Consider the following 17,868-nt stretch of genomic DNA (forward strand, 5'->3'; position numbering starts at 1 on the left):
TCTAACATTTGAAAAAAGGGATCCATACTTTGCAAGCAGCCTCAGTTCTTGAAAGAAAAAGCAAAGCCCCCCCCCCCCCCCCACGTGGTCTGCGGCCGGGGGAGTCCAGTACATACCATAACAAGTCAATAACAAGAACGAAGCTTTAACAGAAGGTTTATACTGTGAGTTGTGTGTTTTCTGAACTGGGGTCCGTACCATATTTTAATGGCTGGGAGAGGGATGTACAACAACACGTTAAGAATATATGTTTAAAGCCGTCTAAGACATCTCATATAGATTTATAATATGACAGTTGCTTGCTTTTGTGAGATATGTATCGATATCTTATCCAGTCCTGGTTCACGCATCTACTCCTAATCCTCTAGAACCGAGTTGTTTCTTCATATTTTGTTTATTTTTCTTTATGTGATGCGGTTTGTTCTCTTGTAATTTCTTATTTATGTTTCATGATGCATGTTTACCCCATTGTTTTTTCTTTAAGAACTGGAACAGATCCAAGATCTGCACTACTGTTTATGGGGACTGAAAAAGGAGGGTTGTCAATATTGTTATATAACTAAAACCAGAAATGATGTGATTAACTGCTATATTGCATTTACTATAAAAAGTGTATGTATCTTATTTCTTCAATAAAAATATTATTAATAAAGAAAGTATAGAGGGAAGCACACCAAGTAGCAGCAGAAAGCACATGAAAATTAAATGTATGACAACAAATGCAAGAAGCATGAAAGGTAAAATGGGGGAGCTGACGCTCTTAGTTGCAGAAGAGGACTATGATGTTATCAGTATAACTGAAACTTGGTGGGATGATTCACATGACTTGGCAGTTAACTTAGAGGGGTATACATTATTTAGGAGGGACAGGAATAATAAAAGGTGTGGAGGAATCTTCATGTATATTAAACCTAACCTTAAACCTACAATAAGGGAAGATATTTTTGATACAAGTGACAATGTAGAGACCCTGTGGGTTGAAATAAAGAGTGGGGGGAAAAATCCTAAAAAAATATTACTAGGAACATGCTACAAGCCTCCCAACATTAGTGACCCGGAGGAAACTCATTTACTTATCCAAATAGGTAAGGCTGCTAATAACAGTGCTGTAATTATGGGAGATTTTAACTACCCTGATATAAACTGGGCCAATGAAACTCTAAGAAGGATAATATAGGTACATTAAAATGCGTGGAGGGTAGCATGATAAATAATGACAGGGAGAAGACTAAGGTACTAAATAAGTTTTTTTTCTTCAGTATACACAAGAGAGGAACCATTGAATGATACTTTGGAACAGAATAGAACATGCCAGTCCATACCACTAACTGGGTTTTGTTTAGAGGATATCAGGAAAAAAAATGGAAAATATTAAGGTAAATAAAACTCCAGGCCCAGATGGAATACACCCAAGGGTGTTAAAGGACCAGTCAACACATTAGATTTGCATAATCAACAAATCCAAGATAACAAGACAATGCAATAGCACTTAGTCTGAACTTCAAATGAGTAGTAGATTTTTTTATAACAAATTTCAAAGTTATATATATTTCCACTCCCCTTGTACCATGTGATAGCAATCAGCCAATCACAAATGCATATACGTATAGTCTGTGAATTCTTGCACATGCTCAGTAGGATCTGGTGACTCAAAAATAGTAAATATAAAAGGCCGTGTACATTTTTTTTTAATGGAAGTAAATTGGAAAGTTGTTTAAAATTACATGCTGTATCTGAATCATGACAATTTAATTTAACCTGAGTGTCCCTTTAAGGGAATTTAGCACTGTTATAGACAAACCTTTACTCTTAATTTTTCAAGACTCATTATCCTCAGGCATGGTACCCCAGGATTGGCGTAAAGCTGATGTGGTGCCACTCTTCAAAAAGGGAAGCAGGGATGATCCAGGAAGCTATAGACCAGTTAGTCTGACATCAATAGTGGGGAAGATATTTGAAGGGATTATAAGGGATTATATTGATGTGCATATTCGTGTAAACAAGATTATGAGTTCTAATCAGCATGGCTTTAGGAGAAATAGATCATGTCAAACTAATCTAATTAGATTCTACGAGGAAGTAAGTAAAAATATAGATAAAGGGGAATCAGTTGATGTGATATACTTAGGTTTTGCAAAGGCATTTGATACAGTGCCACATGAGAGATTAATGCACAAAATTAAGGGACTGGGAATAGCTGAAAATGTTAGATCATGGATAAATAACTGGATAAAAGATAGGGAGCAACGAGTAGTAGTAAATAGATCATACTCAGATTGGACAAAGGTAATCAGTGGCGTCCCCCAGGGATCAGTACTGGGCCCTGTTCTTTTTAATATTTTTATAAATGACTTGGAGCAAGGATTAAATAGCGACATCTCTATTTTTGCAGATGATACTAAGTTAAGTAAGGTCATTAGGTCAGAGCAGGACGAACTCTGTTTACAAAGGGATTTGCTAAACTTAGAACTATGGGCAAGTGAATGGAAAATGAGATTTAATACGGAAAAATGCAAGGTTCTACATTTTGGAAGTAAAAATAAGCAGGCTACGTATTTTTTAAATGGGACAAGACTTAGCCAAACACAGGAGGAAAGGGATTTGGGAGTAGTAATAGATAACAAGCTAAAGATGGGTGCACAATGCAGGGCAGCGGCTTCAAAAGCTAATAAGATACTAGCATGTATTAAAAGAGGCATTGATTCAAGGGAGGAAAGCATAATTCTGTCATTATATAAAGCCCTGGTAAGACCTCACCTTGAGTTTGGAGTGCAGTTCTGGGGACTAAAAAAAGATATTGCTAAAAAAGATATTGCAGAACTAGAAAAAGTTCAGAGAAGGGCCACAAAGCCAATAAGGGGATTGGAGAAATTAACCTATGAGGAGAGGCTAGCCAAACTGGGTCTGTTTTCTTTAGAAAAAAGGCGCTTGAGAGGTGACATGATTACTTTATATAAATATATTCAAGGCCCATATACAGAGATGGCGGAAGCACTGTTTATTCCAAGTAAATTGTTTCTGACAAGAGGTCATAATTTAAGGTTGGAGGAAAGGAGATTTAATCTCCTGCAACGGAAATGTTTTTTCACTGTAAGAGCAATAGAATTGTGGAACTCATTACCAAAGGAGGTAGTGAATGCCAATACCATAGATACATTTAAAAATAGTCTGGATACATTTCTGTATATAAACAAAATTCATGGATATGATTGCTAGTATTAAATGGGTCACATTTTAAATGGGGTTATTTAAGCTTAACTGGAGCTTTTTGTAAGTATTTTAGATTTGTAGAGGTTGAACTTGATGGACTTCAGACTTTTTTCAACCTTATCTACTATGTTACTATATTACTATGTTACAAAGTTGCCTGTAAAATAAAAATAAACCCTAAGCTAGATACAATGTAACTATTAGTTATATTGTAGCTAGCTTAGGGTTTATTTTATAGGTAAGTATTTAGTTTTAAATAGGAATAATGTAGTTAAAGTTATTTTATTTATATGTATTTAAATTATATTTAAGTTAGGGGGTGGTAGGGTTAGGGTTAGACTTAGGTTTAGGGGTTAATATATTTATTATAGTGGCGGCGACGTTGGGGCGGCAGATTAGAGGTTAATAAGTGTAGTTAGGTGGCGGCGACATTGGGGTCAGAAGAGTAGGGGTTAATAAATAAAATGTATGGTTTGGTGATGTTGGGGGCAGCAGATTAGGGGTTCATAAGTATAATGTAGGTGGCAGCGGTGTCCGGAACGGCAGATTAGGGGTTAATAATATAAAGCAGGTGTTTGCAATGTTGGGGACGGCAGATTAGGGGTTAATAAGTGTAATATTGGGGTGTTTAGACTCGGGTTCATGTTAGGGTGTTAGGTGTAGACATAAATGTTCTTTCCCCATAGGAATCAATAGGGCTGCGTTAGGAGCTGAACGCTACTTTTTTGCAGGTGTTAGGGTTTTTTAAGCCGAATCTGCCTCATTGATTACTATGGGGAAATCATGCACGAGCACGTTTAGCCAGCTCACCGCTACCGTAAGCAGCGCTGGTATTGAGGTGAGATGTGGAACTAAATTTTGCTCTACGCTCACTTTTTTGCGGCTAACGCCAAGTTTAAAAAAAACCTGTAATACCAGCGTTGTTTGTAGGTGAGCGGTGAGCATAAACTGCTCGTTAGCACTGCAAGCCTTACCGACAAAAACTCGTAATCTAGCCGAATATCTTTTCCCTTCTCAACTTCTCCATAATAGAACTCCATAAAAACAAAAATACCAATCTTACAATCTTCCTCCAATTTGTATTAGGAACCAGAAACACACCACAAATCTTTGTAATATATTGTATTATGAGTATGATATAAGTAAACTGGATAATTAATATACAATTGTAGTTTTCCAGAGGGTTCTTTAATGTATGCTATGAATAACCGAGTACAAGTCTAATGGGTTAAAATTGATTACTCTGGTGTGCCTTTAGCCGTGACCAATCAGAGTTGTGCATGGATTTTAAGTCTTGAATGTGTATGTAGTTTTAATGGCTATGAGTATGGTGTCTAACTGAAAGGCATCAGCCTGTTTGTGAGGCACAGGGATATACTTATCCCATGAACTTTTTAATAGAACTATAAAAGTTATATTTTATGTAAACTAACAAATGGACTCCCGGCATTTCTTTCTTCAATTGCTTTGAAATTGCCAGCTGCAGCCGGTAGTAGTCCCTTCTGTGGTTGAACTCTGTCACGTACCCAATACTGGACGTGTGAGGCGAGAGGGATTCCCAGCTGAGTCGAAACAGAGGATACCAAAGGAGCAAAGCAAATTAGATAATACAAGTACTTCAGAAATACATTTTATATTTATATATACATAAACACTATATATACACACACACTAATATATATATATATATATATATATATATATATATATATATATATATATATATATATATATATATAAATCACATATAAGAATATAGAAATAAAAAAGCGCTGGTTATTATAATGGGTTTAGAACATTTTGCTATACATAAAACATGTACCCATATGTATACAGAATATATATGTTGATATTTGCAAAGTTTCCAATAGGATGTATGTATATATATATATATATATATATATATATATATATATATATATATATATATATATATATATATATATATACACACAGTGGCGACTCTAGGAACAATATATAGGGGGGGCACATAAGATACCACAGTCAAAACTGGGGGGGCACTGATAATTTTCACCACTTAATCATACCACTGAAAAAACACACACACCCAAATACATACATAGACAGACACACACATATACATACGCTCACACAGACAGACACATACACACACACAAATACACACACGCGCATACATACACACATTCGTACATACACACATACGTATATACACACACATACACACAAAGATGACAACAAAACAATTACAACAGTCTATATTTTTTTCATAAGAAGATAAAACACAGATATAAATGGAAAAGGAACGCAAGTATTAAAAATACAACAGTAATGCATCGTATGTCTTCCTTTATAACATAAAATGCATGGACATATATAGAAGATAGACATACATACACACACACACACACACAGACAACACACACACAGACACATATACATACCTACACACACACAAACATACATACATACACACACAGACACATATACATACCTACACACACACAAACATACATCCACACACAAACACACACACAGACACATATACATACCTACACACACACAAACACACAAACATACATACACACACACACAACACACACACAGACACATATACATACCTACACACACACACACAAACATACATACACACAAATACATACACAGACACATACACACACAGAGACACATACACATATACATAACTACACACACAAACATACATAAATACACACATACATACACAGACACACACAAATACATACACAAACATACATACACACAAATATATACATAAATACACACATACATACACACACACACACACAGACACATATACATACCTACACACACACACAAACACACAAACATACATACACACACACACAGACAACACACACACAGACACATATACATACCTACACACACAAACATACATACACACAAATACATACACAGACACATACACACACACAGACACATACACATATACATAACTACACACACAAACATACATAAATACACACATACATACACAGACACACACAAATACATACACAAACATACATACACACAAATATATACATAAATACACACATACATACACACACACACACACAAAGATGATAAAACAATTACAACAGTACACACACATATACATACACAGTTACAGACGCAGACATACATAAGCTTTAGTTATCTAACCTTTTCTGCTGAAGACAATTAAGAATAAAGTGTGCATAGAAAACTATAATGAAGACATTTTAAAACAAAGACTTTACATAGTTAAAAAGATAACATTTATTCTAATAATCAATTGTCCACTTATCTCCCCATCTGTTTGATTTTTTCTCAATTTCTTTTACTGCACATTTGATGCACTATATCCTTTTGGAAAGCTGAGTAACTGGAAAAAAACAGATATACACATACGAGAACTGAGAAGCAACTTTACTATTCCACCTTAAGGAGAACAAAAGGGTGAAGGCTGCGATTTAGGGTAAGGGGATGAGGTTGAAGGTGAATTCTGGTGCTAGAGAAAGGAACATCTGCTAGAGAAACAAATTTCCAAGCTTTTAAAATAAATGTTGTTTGCCCTGCATTTGCCTGTACATACAGATCACATAAACAAAGCAAAAAAGTACTACACTTTAAACCCTCACTTCTCTGAGAACTTAACACTATTTGCTGTGCACACAGATTAATAAAATGTATAGGGTTAAGTTCTCAGAGCAGTGTGTAAATGTCAGCTGCCAGTGTCTCTGCAGCTCCTAATTTATTACTGAGGCAAACCAACCCGTGCAGGAAGTTCTAATAACGGCTGTTGTGCTAATGGGGCAGCCGTGCTGGCTGACCTCATTGCAGGCTGTGTGTGACCATAAACAGTATAAATTAACCCTGTGACTTACATTTACCACAAATCTTCATCTTTGCTGCTAGTGTCACTGCCTGCTGGTGCTCTTCCTTCCCGTGCTCTGTAGCTCCTCTGTTCTGCACACTGGTCCTGAGTCTGACTCCTCCCTCTTCCTCTCCAGTCTCCGGTCATGTTCCTTGTACTGTGTAGGAACATGACCTGGCTGGAACTGAAGTAGAGGAGGCTAGAATATAGCAGCAGCCAGCATGGGGTATTGGAGTGGTGCTGCGGCACCTCAAACAGTAAAACTAATATTTACATAACATAAATATCAGTTTATGCTGCATGATTGCGCCTCCCTGCTGGGGCACCTAGCTAGGATTATGCAAGTGCCGGCGCTGGTGGGGGGGCCACAGGGGGGGCAAAGAAAATTTTTGGAGGGGCGTTTGCCCCCCCTAGCCCCCCTGTAGTGACGCCTATGTATATATATATATATATATATATATATATATGTTTAAAAACAATATAAATGGATTTCAACAGTTCTCCTTCCGGTCAGATAGTATAAGACCTTTTATTTGTCTCGCCCTTTGGGTGTCCACTTACTTTATACGACATCAATCGCTATGAGGTAAGTATTAGACGTATCCAGTGTATCTGCTCTCAGGTGAATATTTTCACAGTAGCTTGTCTTGGGAAAATGATGCCTTTTGTCAGTGGTAGAAACCTCCAGATTAGAAACGTTCTCACCAGGTAGCTTCTGCAGTGCGCACTCCTCTTCTGCTCAAGGCCAGGTATTATTGTCTATCACACATGTAATTTGTAATTGTCGTTCCACACTGTACACAGTGATTGTTTACACTATCCCTCGCTGCACACAGAAATACTGCAGTATTTAGCATTTTATTACTGACAGAGAACCCTCATATCACACGTGACTTGTTATTGTCATTAGACAGTGTACACAGTGATTGTTTACACTAACCCTTGCTGCACACAGTGATACTGCAGTATAGAACATTCTGTAACCTGTTATTGTCAAAACACACTGTACAAAGTGTGCCATACTAAGCTCATATATACACTAGCCTCAATTATGATGTCAATAGGGGGTGGCATTGGGAGTGGATCATTATATAGCGATCATGATAATAACAGTGTAATCAATGCACTCCCTCATCTTAAAATGGCATGTGTGTGCAAGACCCTAGAATAATTATAATAGGTGTCAACCACACTACTCATAAATCAAAATTATTAGATGTGCACATTGAATAATAAATCAGTATATAAATTTATCTAGAATAGAATTCAGATTTCAGGAATGGTAATTTCTTTGTTTTCCAGAAACCTTCAGAGTCATCTATTCTAAACAGAGGAGATATCGATATACACCCGAACTCCTTGGTGTTATTATGAGCATAACTTTATGACTTATTTACTCGTCTTTTGCTAGCTAAATTATATTATTTTAGCATTTGCCTGGGGAGACGTCCCCTTTTATATATTTTTTTATTAAATTGTCTTACTTTTTTACCCAAATTATTTATATTTGTGTCTGTGCTATTGTGATCTACTTAGAAATTATTCACTCAATTTATTACTAAAGAGTTTGTAGAGATCTGCACTTGATCTTAGCGTAGTAGCATACATATCTAGGCCACACACAGCTAATAATTATTTTATGACCTTAAAAATTTACTCAAATTAGAGTGTGATTAGATCTGGACTTGACCCTAGCATAGTAGCGCTGTCACTTTATTTTTTATTTTTTTCTACACTATATTTTATTTATCCTGGAGGGGATATTTTAGTGTCAGCTGGGTCCCTCATAATATATCTTGGGCTCTCCATCTTTTTACCCGATATTTCTAACACTAACATAAACCCCTAGTCTAAACACCCCTAATGCGCCGCTCCAAAACATCGCCACCACTAAATAAAGTTATTAACCCCTAATCCGCTGATCCAGACATCGCCGACACTAATAAAAGCTATTAACCCCTAATCCGCCGCCCCGACATCGCTACCACTAAATAAAGTTATTAACCCCTAATCTGTCGCTCCCTGACATCTGACACCCAAATAAACCTATTAACCCCTAAACCACCAACCCCTAAACTATTAACCCCTAAATTTAAGTTTAAACTATAAATTAACTGTCTCTGAATGCGACATGACAGACACTGAATTTTCAGAAAGTGAAAGCACAGAAAGAACACCTATATCTATATTAAGCAATAAAAATAAAAATAAAATTAAACCACATATCACCAAAGAGAATATCCCTTTAGGAGTGGAACTCGGAGGGGAAGGTGCAAGCAAACCTTGCACGAGATGTCAAGTTCAATTCAGCCAGATATCCCAGTACAACAGGAAGAAACACTAGAGTCTGGCTTAAATATTATTAATCTATCAGATAAAACACTCACTCATAAACACATCTCAGTGCTCCGTAAGGGACTGTCATTTGTACCCACCAACCACATCAACAAATTTGAAGCCATTAAAGATACTCATTTATTTGCCAGAAAATTGTTACTTAAAAAATATTTTTCAAATAGTGCAGATATAGGTTCACTCAATCAAGCTGACCTGATAGCATTAGAGGACCTTATTACTCTGCTGGGGGATTCTGAACCAGTAGGGGAAACTTTGACAATTGATGATAATTGGCGAGATATCCTGTACACACAATCACATTTTGTTCCACCCAATAATATTTCACCACATACTGTCACATTTTTAAATTTGGTCTACAATGACATTTTATCTATTAGACACTGCAAAAATATTCCAACCACCAACTTATCTAAATTGGAAGTGGATGCTCTCAAGGAAATGTCTGAGTGGACAGATGTCCAAATTAAGAATAGTGACAAGGGAGGTAACATTGTGATATGGCCAACACCGATGTATATTGCAGAAGCCAACAAACAATTAAGTAATATTAAGAATTATAAATGCCTACTGGGGAATCCAACTGAATTGTTTCTGGAACAATATAATAAGTTAATCAAATATGCTTTTAAAGAAGGTTGCATTGACAAAAAAGAACATAAATTCCTCCAAGTCAAAAATCCTAAGGTTGCCACCCTATATCTGTTACCCAAAATCCATAAGGACATACAATGTCCGCCGGGGAGACCAATCGTGTCTGGGATTGGGTCTCTAACAGAACCAGCTAGCAGATATTTGGATGCGAGACTCAGGTATATGGTGGAAGCTCTCCCCTCACATACCAGGGATACCAGGCACATATTAAACAAAATACAGAATATATCTGTTAAACCTAACTCGTTGTTGGTAACTTGCGACGTTGAGTCGCTTTATACGAGTATAAAAACAGAATGGGGTTGTAAAGCAGTAGCTTATTTTCTTGAGAAAAACTCAGAGATAAACGTAGAAACAAAGGATTTTCTTATTAAACTGCTTAAATTTGTTTTAACCCATAATTATTTTGTATTTGATGACAAATTCTTTTTACAGATATGTGGCACTGCCATGGGCACTTCACGTGCCCCAACCTATGCAAATATATATCTGGGCTGGTGGGAGGAAATAGTAGTATTTCATGAATGCCTTACTAATTTCACCCAATACATCTCCCATTGGTCCAGATATATATAGACGATATTGTGTTTATATGGTCTGGACCAGTGTTCCTCTAAGGCCAGTTTTATGAGCGGCCCAGAAGTGAAACAGTTAATAAGGTAACTATACTTTGCAGTCTGCATTGTGCAGTGTTTGCTAATTACAGGGTCCGGTTACCTAGTTAACTGTTTTACTGCTGGACTGCACACAAAACTGGCCTTAGAGGGAACACTGGTCTGGACCGGGAGAAATATTAGAGGAATTTATTCAAAATGATAACCCTTTTGGCCTTTTTTTGACATTCACATCTAGTGAAAGCAATGTGCAATTCTTGGATTTAACCATTAAAAAGGTTGACAATAAGCTTGAAACTGATGTTTATAGGAAACCAACGGCCACTAACAACATCCTACACGCATCCAGTTTTTATCACCCCTCAACTGTTAGAGGTCTCCCATATGGGGAATATCTGAGAATTAGAAGGAACAGTTCTACACTAGAGTTATTTAAAAAGGCAGCATTTGATTTAAAACAAAGACTTTTACTATGTGGGTACTCTAAAAAATCATTGGCTAGGGCATACAACAAGGCCCTTGCGAAGGACAGGGATGATTTATTGAGACCTAAACAATGTAGTTCCACTAACACACTTAGGTTTATCTCCACCTATAATCAGCAAAGTGACATATTGTCAGATATTGTAAGAAAACACTGGCATATTTTATTGGGAGATGAACAACTAGTATCCTTGTTACCAGACAAACCCTCATTCACCTTTTGGAGAGCACCTAACCTTAATGACCGTCTCACTACAAGCCACTTCAATAGAAATGCAAAAAAAACACCACTATATAGGGGTTCTGTCCCTTGTGGAAACTGTAAGGTGTGTTAACACATGATTAAGAAAGAATTTATGATTGATCGATTCCATAAGAAATGGAGGATTAATACACATATTAACTGCCAAAGCACTAATGTGATTTATTGTATCTCATGCTCATGTGAACATTTCTATGTTGGGATGACCACTAGAAAATTGGGTAAACGCATGACGGAACACCTAAGTAATATCCGTAATGCCCGTAGAGATTTTTAGAAAGGCAAACAAAATCGCCAGTGTGGCTAGACATTTCCTCTCCAATCATGGAAGAGGCACAGGAACCTTTACATGTTGTGGTTTGGAGCAAGTGAAACCTGGTATTAGAGGTGGTGGGTGCGAACAAATACTGCTCCAAAAGGAGACCAATTGGATATTTAGATTAAATTCAATCATGCCTCATGGAATGAATGAAGCTAACAATTTTTGGGGTTTTCTGTAATTATTTGTACACCCACCTGGTTAATAAATATTTGATCTATCTTGAGTGGATGGTTGGTAGCTATACCATGTTAAGTATCAGATAATTCGTTCATTTTATCTTTACGGAATGAACCTTCCACTGTAGTACAGTATGGGGATACTACCATTCCTGAAATCTGAATTCTATTCTAGATAAATTTCTATACTGATTTATTATTCAATTTGCACATCTAATAATTTTGATTTATGAGTAGTGTGGTTGACACCTATTAAAATTATTCTAGGGTCTTGCACACACATGCCATTTTAATATGAGGGTGTGCATTGATTACACTGTTATTATCATGATCTCTATATAATGATCCACTCCCAATACCACCCCCTATTGACATCATAATTGGGGCTAGTGTATATATGAGCTTAGTATGGCACACTTTGTACAGTGTGTTTTGACAATAACACGTTACAAAATGTTCTATACTGCAGTATCACTGTGTGCCCCGAGGGTTAATGTAAACAATCACTGTGTACACTGTCTAATGACAATAACAAGTCACATGTGTGATATTAGGGTTCTCTGTCAGTAATAAAATGTTACATACTGCAGTATTTCTGTATGCAACGAGGGATAGTGTAAACAATCACTGTGTAGAGTGTGGAACGACAATTACAAATTACATGTGTGATATGAGGGTTCTCTATCTGTAATACAATGTTCTATACTGCAGTATCTCTATGTGCAGCGAGGGTTAGTGTAAACAATCACTGTGTATACTGTGTAATGACAATAACAAGCTAAATGTATGATATGAGGGTTCACTGTCAGTAACAGAATGTTCTATACTGCAGTATCACTGTGTGCACTGTAATCAATTTCCTCCTATTGCAACGAATGCACAAATATGTGTAATACTCAGGAACACATACAGTACTACTAACCAGGATTTTACTGTATTGTTATACACTAATCCTGTGATAAGAGGGTTCTCTGTCATTAACAGAATGATCTATACTGCAGTATCACTGTGTGCAGTGAGGGTTAGTGTAGACAATCACTGTGTATACTGTGTAATGACAATAAGTTACATGTGTTATATGAGGGTTCTCTGTCAGTAATAGAATGTTCTATACTGCAGTATCTCTATGTGCAGCAAGGGTTAGTGTAAACAATTACTGTATCACTGTGTGCACTGTAATCCATTTCCTCCAATTGCAATGAATGCACAAATATGTGTAATACTCAGAAACACATACAGTACTACTAATACAGTACTACTATCCAGGATTTTACTGTATTGTTATACACTAATCCTGTCAGAGTCTGTTTAAACACTGTCTTCTGTTATGTGATGTCACAATCTGTCCACCAATCGTGATGCACAGAATCAGCACACGCCCACACCACAGCCACACACAGCATAGATAGGCTGTATGAGGGGCTGCACCATGATTGGTGAATAGCAGGCAGCATGTCTGTATTTAAAAGGGTGGCATTTGGGGCCTCTGCTTGTTACTACTCACATTGAAAAAGGCCACTACTTGGGCCGAAACTAGTTTGTGTATTTTATTAGTGTTATTGCCTGTTTTTTCACCCCTGGCACCTGATGCCGATGACTGTTGCTATCGGCCAGGAAACAGGGGGGTGAATACATGCACTTTTTATATCTCACTTGATTATTACTTTGGTTGGTAGGGTTCAATTTATTATATAGAGGTTGTTTCCTCATTTTTACATTTAATTATTAAAAGTTATTTTTTAATTCCTTAGTACTTAGACTAGGAAAGAGTGCTCAATAAACCCTAAACCTTTATTCTTAACTTTTATTGTTTAAACTTTTTTTTACGGGTAGCACCGGACTGTTACATTTAGCTCAGTCTTTCCAGGGTCACAGGGTCCTAGTGCCAGTACCATTCTCATATTATTGTTCTATTACTCATAAAACCATGCTGATTTGAACTCATAATCTTGTTTTACACAATATACGCTCAAATATAATCCATTATAATCCCCTCCAGTAAATATCCCACTGCTAATGCCAGGTTTAATGGTATATATCTTCCTGGATCAGAACTTTGTCCCTTTTTTAAAAGTGACATCCCATCAGCTTTACCCCAGTCCTTTGGTATAACTAGTATAATGAGTCTTTAAAAATTAAGAGGTGTGGCTATGACCATGCTCTCAGGTTTAATATGAGAGAGAAAATAAAATAAAAAAAAATTGTTAATGCTTGCAGATCTGCTTTTGACAAGTTTGCATAGTCCTACCTGGAAAAGACTGGAGCGGGAGGTTAGGGTACACATGGTGACCAGTGCAAATCAGCACAGCATCAAAGACTGTAGACCTCTGCTCCCCATTGTTTTCTGTAATGATGTCCCATTGGCCAGTACTTGAGAAATCCTTATGCTTCTCTACATGTAATACTGTAGTCTGGAAGACATGTAATATTTGATGTTAATATTTTTTGTTTTACTGTTATAATTTAACTTTTCTTAAAATTGTTATCTTTATAATAATCCTATGTCTTTATAACAATCCTAGGCAGGGCCGGATTTCCCATTAGGCACAGTAGGCATGTGCCTACAGGCGCCTTGCAGTGAGGGGCGACTGCCTGTCAGTAAAAAAAAAAATTTTTTTTTTTGTGAGGGCATTCATTTTAGTAAGAATTGTGCTGCCAGGTGCTTACAGAGTCGAGTGTTTCATTGGGAATATGTTACAGCAGTTGAGGGAGCCATGAAGGAGAGAGGGGCAAAGATTAAAACTAAACCCCTCCCATTTTTGCCAGTCAAGTTTAGTTTCACTTTTATTTTATGTACTTCTGTTGCCTCACACAGCCAAGCTCCATGCTAATGTGTAGCAGACACTTTTTGTTGAGGAATGAAAGCTTCAGAACAACAGGTTAAGACTGTACAAGGCTTCTAATGTGGCCTAGAATGACAACATAACAAGCAGAGCACACTTTAACCCATTGGCTACCAGAGAGGGTTGCAGTGTATTCACTTGTTTTGTGCTGTAGGGCATTTTTATAGCCAGGGGGTTAAAATCTGCTTCAGGATGAATGTTTTTGTTCTATAAAGGCCTTGGAGATGAGGTTATGTGGGACTAGCTGCTCTGCTCTTTATTACAAGATGCTAATTGTGATTTACAGCCTTTAGGGCACTTTGACAACAAAGTTTGTAGACTGTAAGGCTGTAAAATTTGTATGTGTGTAAACCACTCACATGGCATATTTGTTTGTATGTATTGTATATGTATGTGTGTGTATATATATATATATATATATATATATATATATATATATATATACACATACACACATCACATTAAAAATTGTTAAAGTGAATGTAAATTTTCGCTTATTTAGTAATCAATATTAATTCACAATCGTATTAGTTAAAACGCCTTATTTTAATAAAAATTCTCAAAATATCTCATTCTAAATGTAAACTTATCTCCATTTTCGTTTCTAACTCCTCCCATCCATTTCTTCCTGTATTTCGACCGCATTACGTATAGAGCGGTCCCTCCCTTTCTATTACGTATTTGAAAAGCTCGTTCACAATGTTTTATTTTTTTGTGCATGCGTTTAACACTCAGTGCCGAATTTGCGCATGCGTTAGTAAATTATTAGGCAATCGTATAGTAATCGTGTACGTGCAGCGCTTCTAAATCAATCATCAGTTGGTGAACGCATGCTCATAAAGAAATTGTGACGTCTCCGAAAAGGGGCTGGACGCCACGGGGTGTGAAAGATGATTAGTCGAATACAGTGTCAATCAACGTTAGAAATGCGGTCCAAAATGGCGGGCGGAGGAAGCGAGTAAGACGATTCCCAGTAAATAAGTATATATATATATATCGATTACATTGTACATTTGAAAAAAACCATGAATTAAAGTTAACTTAATTTTGATTGCTAAACAAGATGAGATTGTGCGATAACATTGACTTTACATCCACTTTAATCTATTCTTTTATCAAGTAAGTGTGGTATTTTTGTATTGTGGTAAATTGAATGTCTAAGTTCTAATTGTAAACACATTTGTTGACCCCTGGATTACATATAATCTACAACATTTCATGTTTTCCTTTGAGAGCAACATCATATTATATTTATATTTCAGAACAAAATAAATGTAACATCTGTGTGTATTTGTACCAAAAATATCAGAGTTTTTTTTCATGTAGTGGAAAAAAGACCTACATTTTATATTTTCTTCCACTGGCTGCACAGGTTGTTGATGAGCTTGTATGCTGCTAGTTTAAATATTGCTATTGTTTACACAAAACTGTTTAACTTCAACAAAATGTTAAGCACATAGTCAAAGTCATCTCCAGAAAAGCAATACACTAATGGCTTGTCAATAAACATGTCCTATGAGCCCATCTGGGTCTGCACAGATGTGTATTGCTGTCTCAGAACTGACATTGATTGACTATGTGTTTAACTCTTTTGCAAGAGGCTAACACACTTCTGTGCAAGCACTAGTGCAATAATAAAATGCCCTAGCAAACTGTCACATTTTATGTCCATTTAAATAGGGTTTTCTTTAGAATATTTTGCATTAAAAGTTTAACATGATTTGTTTATGTTATACATAATAGAAATTGTATGGCCATTTGAGTCAAGTGAATATTGATTTTTGGTGTAGCTTCCATTATAACAAATATTGCAATTAGTGTATGTATTTGTGTATCTCCATAAAAGGGAAAATGTAATTTTACATCTAATATTTATTTTTAGTTGTCCTAAATAATAATAAAAAAGTCCTCATTTTTTTCACTTTTTTTGGGGGGTGGGGTGGGGGGTGAGGGGGCGCTTCAGGTTTTTGTGCCTACAGGCACCTGAGATGTAAATCCATCCCTGATCCTAGGGGTTGATTCTAATCTATTGGCCAATTATTTTTTGGCAAACAAAAGCACAACCACGGCCCCATGACATATGCAGCGTCGCCCGCAAAAGCCGGCGATGCCAGTTTTTGCGCGTTTTTGGTATCCTATATACAGTGCCGCATATAAATGCGGCACGTATATTTCACCTGTCGCCCACAATTTTTACTCCCATAAGCTAACATTGGACCGCGTCGTAAATCGGTATCCAATATCCAGTGCAAGGCCTTACATGGCGAAAATGGAGAAATCTTACTCCATTTTTGCCTTGCCATAAAAGGCAGGCCTTGAGCCGAGTATGGGAGCACCGTAACTCCCGAAAATGCCTTGAAAAATAAACTAACACCTAACGCATGTGCAACGTCTATCTACCTGTCAACCGCAATCCCCCACCGCAATAACTAATAAAGTCTATTAACCCCTAAACCGCCATAGCCCACACCGCAATAAATCTATTCTAGTATTAACCCCTAAACCGCCATGCTTATGCTTACCTGATAAATTTCTTTCTTTCGCGATGTACCGAGTTCACGGATTCATCCTAACTTGTGGGATATTGTCCTTCCTGACAGGAAGTAGCAAATAGAGCACCACAGCAGAGCTGTCTATATAGCTCCCCCCTTAACTCCACCCCCCAGTCATTCGCCCGAAGGCCAAGGAAGAAAAAGGAGAAACTATAAGGTGCAGAGGTGACTGAAGTTTACATAAAAAAATACCATCTGTCTTGAATAGACAGGGCAGGCCGTGGACTCGGTACATCGCAAAAGAAAGAAATTTATCAGGTAAGCATAAATTTTGTTTTCTTTTGCATGATGTACCGAGTCCACAGATTCATCCTAACTTGTGGGATACCAATACCAAAGCTTTAGGACACGGATGAAGGGAGGGACAAGACAGGAACCTAAACGGAAGGCACCACTGCTTGCAAAACCTCTCTCACAAAAATAGCCTCCAAAGAAGCAAAAGTATCAAATTTATAAAATTTTGAAAAGGTATGAAGCGCCGAACAAGTCGCAGCCTTACAAATTTGTTCAACAGAAGCAT

General features: G+C 36.9%; 1 protein-coding gene across 1 annotated transcript in view; it reads right to left on the reverse strand.

Moving 5' to 3' along the window:
- LOC128640806 (flavin-containing monooxygenase 3-like) overlaps nt 1–17,868 on the reverse strand; it is a 365,854-nt gene that overhangs the window by 163,371 nt on the left and 184,615 nt on the right. Inside the window, exon 4 of the mRNA XM_053693225.1 lies at nt 14,202–14,364. Coding sequence (XP_053549200.1) covers nt 14,202–14,364 — 163 coding nt within the window. The remainder of the gene's footprint in view (nt 1–14,201; nt 14,365–17,868) is intronic.

The sequence above is a fragment of the Bombina bombina genome, chromosome 10 (assembly GCF_027579735.1).
Source record: "Bombina bombina isolate aBomBom1 chromosome 10, aBomBom1.pri, whole genome shotgun sequence".
Lineage (NCBI taxonomy): Eukaryota > Metazoa > Chordata > Amphibia > Anura > Bombinatoridae > Bombina > Bombina bombina.